Source organism: Otolemur garnettii, unplaced genomic scaffold, assembly GCF_000181295.1.
Source record: "Otolemur garnettii isolate 467f Iridium unplaced genomic scaffold, OtoGar3 scaffold00025, whole genome shotgun sequence".
NCBI classification, from domain to species: domain Eukaryota; kingdom Metazoa; phylum Chordata; class Mammalia; order Primates; family Galagidae; genus Otolemur; species Otolemur garnettii.
Genome location: NW_003852420.1, coordinates 10349444 through 10356033, shown reverse-complemented (window position 1 = coordinate 10356033; position 6590 = coordinate 10349444). Strand labels below are relative to the sequence as shown.

The window sequence follows — 6590 nt, the reverse complement described above, 5'->3', positions numbered from 1 at the left end:
TGTTTTGTTTTTTAAATGTTTTCACACACTGTAGGTAATCAGTTAGCTGTCAGCTCCCACTGTCCTTGTTTGATCCCATTGGGGTGGTTTGCGCACTGTAGCTGTGGGGTCAATGTCAGCGGCTGCTCCTGGTGGCTAGTCCCCTTGTCTGTGCACACAGCAGGGGTGGGGTCAATGTCAGTGGCTGCTCCTGGTGGCTAGTCCCCTTGTCTGTGCACACAACAGGTGTGGGGTCAATGTCAGCTTCTGCTCCTGGTGGCTAGAACCCTTGTCTGTGCACACAGCAGGTGTGGGGTCAAGGTGGGCTGCTGCTCCTGGTGGCTAGTCCCCTTGTCTGTGCACACAGCAGGTGTGGGGTCAATGTCAGCGGCTGCTCCGGGTGGCTAGTCCCCTTGTCTGTGCACACAGCAGGTGTGGGGTCAATGTCAACGGCTGCTCCGGGTGGCTAGTCCCCTTGTCTGTGCACACAGCAGGTATTGAGCAGATCTCAGCAAATGTCATGCTGCAGCTTTTTAGTCTCATTGCATGTGATGAGTTAGAAGCATCCCTGGAGGGAGAGAGCCATGAACACAGATGCCCTTTCCCACGCAGACCGTGAACTTGGTTGATGACAGGCAATGCTGAATTGCAGTTTCCAATGGTGTGACACCGGCGGGTTACTTCAGCCTGATACAGTCCACCTCCTCCGTGGGCGGCACCTCGCTGGCTTTGAAGTCGAGGTCGGCGCTGGACTTGCTGCCCTGGTGGGGGGAGCGCCAGTGGAGCCGCATCATCTTCTTGAAGTACTTGATGGTGTTGTTCTTGACCGACACGAAGCACACAGTGTTGATCACACTGTTGCTCATGGCGATGCACTCGACCACGTAGAAGGCGGTGAGGTAGTGCTTCTCCTTGACGAACACGGCGGGGAAGAAGTCGCGCACGATGGTGAAGCCGTAGAAGGGCGCCCAGCACAGCACGTAGGCGCTGAGCACGCCCATGAGCACCAGCACGGTCTTCCTGCGGCAGCGCAGCCGCTTGCGCACCTGCTCCGTCTGGAACCCGGGCACCGCCTTGAACCACAGCTCCTGGGAGATCCTGGCGTAGCACAGCGTCATGGTGAGCACCGGGCCCACGAACTCGATGCCAAAGATGAAGAGGAAGTAGGACTTGTAGTAGAGCTGCTGGTCCACGGGCCAGATCTGGCCGCAGAAGATCTTCTCCTGGCTCTTGACGATGAAGAGGACGGTTTCTGTTGTAAAGTAGGCCGAGGGGATGGCAATGAGGATGGACACCATCCAGACCAAAGCGATCAAGAAGTACGCGGTTTGATAATTCATGCGCGGTTTCAGGGGGTGGACGATGGCGAGGTATCTGGTGAGGGAGGGAACACAGCAATAATAATAATGATACCAAAATGATAATGTGAGTTTGGAAACAGCATTAGTTTTTAACTAACGCCAAACATACATGAAAGCAGACAAAATGGCGTAACGAATCCCACGCTTCATCTTACTTTACCAACATGGTTCGTAGTGGAAACAGCAAAAGCTTTGGGTCCAACCAATTGGCTTTGGGGTGTGGGATGAATCACCCAATCTCTCTGAGGTGCATTCCCTCAAAGGCAACCTGGGATAAAATGATGCCTACCTTATAGGGCTGCTGTGAATATTAAAAATAATAATTTTTGTAAAATGCTTTGTACATAATAGGTTTTCAAGAAATATTTGTGGCCTATTTATTAAGAGTCCTATTATTCCACCTTGGGTTTCCATCTTGCCATTCTGCCTATAACACTCTCAAAGCTCTTGACTTCCAAATAAGTCACAGTTTAGAGGTGGAGGAAGGGCTGTGTACAGGGCTTCCTCCCCGTCCCAGGAGGTGTCATCCTGCATTTCAGAGGCAGAAGAGTCAGGCTGGGTTTGTGGTAGAATCTAAGGACTCTAACAAAAAGTATATGTCTTGCCCAAGTTCATGTTATGCAGGAATCAGACTCGGGGCTCCTAATACAAAGCTTTTACACCCACCCACCTAGACTGTCTTATGCTCAAATGAGGTGGTCAGTGAAGTCACCTTGACCTCATAAGGATTTCCGCTACTCTTTCCAGTAAGCTACACTGTGTGGGAAAGCCCGGCTAGAAAAGACAGTCTGGAACTGTTCATGTGAAATAAGCTCATTTGCATTGTGTCAAATACTTTCTTTCCAGAAAGACCTAATGGCACCTGTTTACATATTTTGGTGCCCTAGCACCATTTTTGTGCATTTTACGGGGGATGTGGAGGAGTGGCAGGAGAATGTGGAGGAAGATGAGAGATATCACTGTACGAGAGGACACAAATCAACCCTGGAAATGAAAGTGTACCCCACACCTGGAACTTCAGTGGCTGGGGCAGCTAAGAGCAGGAAGCCCTCTGTAGAAAGTTCAATTCCACTTACCTTTCCTTTGTAACCACACCCTTTTGATCACTTCCTCAGGTCTTCAGCTGAACCAAGAAGACCTCCTGCTATGTTAGTTCTTCTTGTCCCTGGCAATATTTCTGCCGTGAGGTTGTTTTATCTTCTGTAGCCTGCCTCCTGCCTGCTGATAACTCTGATCCCTTGAGTCTCATTAGGAGGGTCCATCCCTTGCTTGTGGCTTTGGAAGATCTAGGATGAAGCTGGATCCAATTGCAACTACTGGTTGCACCCCCAGCCAGGTGTATTTGTAATGCACAGTGGTGGCTGGACCTGTGCCTGCCTGGGTGGTACCAGCTTCACAGGTCTAGCTCACCCTCAACTGGGACAAGGACCCTTCACAATCACTGTCTCTCTGTTGTGACCAAGTGAATTTGTGTCTTACTGCTGCTATAACAAATGACCACGAACTTACTGGCTTAAATGACACAAATTTACCTTATAGTTCTGGAGGTCAGAAGTCTGAAATGGTTTTCACTCTGCTAAAATCAAGGCATGTCAGCCAGGGAGCATGCCTTTCTGGAGGTGCTGGGTTGTTTTTGTTTTTTGCCTTTTCTAGGGATGTGTGTATTCCATGGCTGGTGACATCTTCCCTGTTCAAAGGCAGCAGTGGCCAGTCTAGTCTTTGTGTCACAGACTGCAGTATAATTTCTCTATTTTAATATCAGCCAATTAGCAACCTAATTCCATCTGCTACCTTAATTCCCCTTTGGTATATAATACTATATAACATTTAAAGGTTCTGAAACTTAGGATGTGGATATCTTGGGGTGTGTGTGGGGTTATTATTTTGCTTACCATATTTAGTCAAAAGTCCTGAGATAATGCAGAACTAGTTTGGGACATAATAGCTCTCTCTCAATCTACTTCCACTACGGACAGTATCTCAATACCAATGCCAATGGGAAATCCACATTCCAGCTTATTCAGTTGCCAGTGCTTAAATTTGAATTCTTTTTCCATTCAATAATATCATCTTCATTCTGTAAGATGTTCTAAAATTCAGAATTGTCATCAAATAAATCAAAAAATAGATCAGGCCCAGGAGTAATTCGGAAGACCTGGATTCCAGCTGGATACCTGAACACATTCTGTGCAGTTGGAGAAATCACTTATGCTTGGGGGACTTAGTTTATTCCTCTGTGAAAGGGGCATAATAATAATGACCTTACTCTCAAGCTTTTTGTCAGGTTCTGAAAATGTAAATGTACATAAGGCATGTAGGAAGCTATAGTATGTTGTTTTTTTTAATTTTTATTAAGACAGAGTCTCACTGTTGCCCCAGGCTTGAGTGCTTCTGTGTCATCACAGCTCCCAGCAACCTCAATCTCTCTTGGGCTCAGGAGATCCTCTTTCCTCAGCCTCCCCAGTAGTTGGCTTGGCTAACTTTTCTATTTTTATTAAATATGGGGTCTTTCTCTTGCTCAGGCTGGTCTGGAACTCCTGAGCTCAAGGGATCCACCTGCTTCAGCCTCCCAGAATGCTAGGATTACCTCGCCCAGCCTATAGTATGTTGTTTAAACTGACCACTTCCCATGGTGAGAAGGACACCTGTGAAGTCTCTGAGGTGCCCAAAGGTGAAAGCCCTGCTCTCCAAACTGAGTGTCATCAGAGCTCAGAGTCTGGCATCCATCTTTCTTACCATTTGCTTTATTTCTTGATTGGTTTAGAACCTGATTGGAGAGGAGTAGCACTATTTACCAGGCTCCTGTATTGTAAGTCCTGACAGTCCACGTGCTGCCTCGACATCTTTGAGCTTTGTGGGGCCCTGAAGCCTGAACTGTGAGTTCCTCTGCTCTCACCAGATATGCCCTCCACCCTGCAGGAAGGGGACACCATCCAGATTCTTACCCTAATAGGTTTCCCCTCCCTGCCAGTGCATACAGTGATTCCAACAAGTCCATGACATTCTCCCATGGGAACCAAGGGTTACCCCATCTTCTTGTCCCTACGAAGCCTGCCTGTGACAGCCCCTGCTGGTTCACTCTACTTCTCATACCACCCCAGAGTGGCCTTGCATGACATGCAGTGTCCTCTCCCACAGACTGTGAGCACATGTGAGTAATTCACTGCTGTCAGTCTCACCTGTCTGGTGTCACCTGTTCAGTGTCACGTGTTTAGTCTTCTACTATTTGAGGTAGGAGAATCCCCTTTCCTCAATGGAGTGAATATGAGGCACTCAGAACAGCACCCTTAAACCTGTACGTCCTCTCCACAAAGCAGTCCCAGACTGTCACACAATGATCACATCGTCCTTCAAGCTACTCTTGTTTGATTTCTTGAGTATTCTTTGTTTTTCATTAATACTAGTGTTTGTGAGGAAGAAAAGCTTTTTGAGGTCAAAAACTGTACCTTCGATGTTTCCATACACACACTGAACACATGGAAGGACCCACAACCTGTCGTGTGGCACTACCAGGTGGCAGCAGATGCCCCCAATGTCCCTCCCCTGTCACTTTAGTGCACACCTGTCCACTCCTACCTGCCAAGGCCAGTGCTTCTTGGCCTGAAGGCTTTTTCTGGCTGCGTGACAGCACTTCGAGACTGGCCCTTACCAATGACTCACAAAAGAGGGTGTGTAAGTACCCTAACTCCCTCTCACCCCCAACTCCTGAGCCGGCCTACACCGGCTCTCAGAGTCCCTCAGCAGGAAGAAGTTCCAGTTGCCCACAGTGAAGACCTGCTCAATAACATGTCATTATATCAAACCAAGCATTCTGTATTGACTGCCTCCCCTCCCCTGTAGGAACTGCCTGGCTACTTGTACATAAATCCTTGTCTTAGAGTTTGTTTTGGGGATAAACCAAACTAAGACACAGGTATGAGGCCCTGTGTGAGGCATGGTGGAGACAGATAAATAGTTACATGCTTAAAAGACATTGTACTTTGGAAAAGACTATCTGCATCTCCCTATATACAATGAGTTTGGAAAGACAAATTGGCATCAGATTACAAAGGCCTTGGAATGCTAGACTCAGGATTGGGCATGCATTCTGTAAGCACTGAGATTTCCAGAGATTCTGTGAGCAATGTAATGCTTTAGGAAGATCCATCAATGATATTTGGATACTTAATGCAGATGAGTATAGGAGGGGGTAACTCTTCCCTGCTTGCACTACTGAGAGGATCATGGAACTGCTGATGGAGCTGGAAAGCTAACTGGGACAGAGTAGATCTAGGGTCAAAAAGGCACCACTCTGTTATCTGTCGTGTTGTAACAGGTTGATCACAAGAAACTCCAATGTCACCAAAAAAAAAAAAAAAAAAGGCCCCCCCAATCCCCAACATTATAAAGACAAAAATCTCAGTAGAATAAAGGGGATGATAATGAGGATAATAGTACTAACTCTCACACTAGTGAGCACAGACTCACTCAAAGAATTAGATAAGAATACAGATTCCTGGGCCCCAGTCCAAAGGAATTCCCATGCAGGAGGCTGGGTTGGGGCCCAGGAATCTGACTTTGTATCATTGTACCAAGTGGTACTTTGTGCCATTTGCCTTGGGGACTTTTGGCAGTTGGTTGACAGGTCTGGGTTTCATAAGCACTGGTTTCAGGGTTGGAGAACTTGAGAGTTGTAATAGAAGAATCATTTTCCCTGCAGGAATTATGTTATAAAAAGGAAGGAAGATGCCTCTCATACTTGTACGTGTATCTTATTACCAAAATGAAAAATACTGCTTGATTAAAAAAGACAAGGGAAAATGGAAGAGCTGAGGGGAGCCAAAAAGGAAGAAAAGATGCTTAAACACATTATCACACTAAGCACAGCCCGTGACGGCAGACAGTAAGGAAAAGGAGGTGGCACCATCTGCCCCTACCTAACGGAGCCACTGATGGTTCCAGGCTGGCCTACAATTATCACATAAATAAAATGTGTGTAAGATTTCTCATGAGCTGCTCTTATAAATTTATAATAGAGCAAAGGGGCTCGGTGCCCATAGCACAGTGGTTACAGTGCTGGCCGCATGCACCGAGGCTGGCAAGTTCAAACCCAGCCCAGGCCAGCTAGACAACAATGACAGCTGCAACAGAAAAATAGCTGGAGGCAGCGCCTGTGGCTTGAAGGAGAAGGGCATTGGCCCCATATGCCAGAGGTGGCATGTTCAAACCCAGCTCCAGCCAAAAAAAAAAAAAAATAGCTGGGCTTTGTGG

At 47.2% G+C, this 6590-nt stretch overlaps 1 protein-coding gene across 1 annotated transcript in view; it reads right to left on the bottom strand.

Annotated features, from left to right (window-relative positions):
• Positions 1-459: 459 nt before the first annotated feature.
• Positions 460-6590, bottom strand: part of PROKR2 (prokineticin receptor 2) — an 8209-nt gene continuing 2078 nt past the window's right edge. Inside the window, exon 2 of the mRNA XM_003788029.3 lies at positions 460-1353. Coding sequence (XP_003788077.1) covers positions 657-1353 — 697 coding nt within the window. The 3' untranslated portion in view covers positions 460-656. The remainder of the gene's footprint in view (positions 1354-6590) is intronic.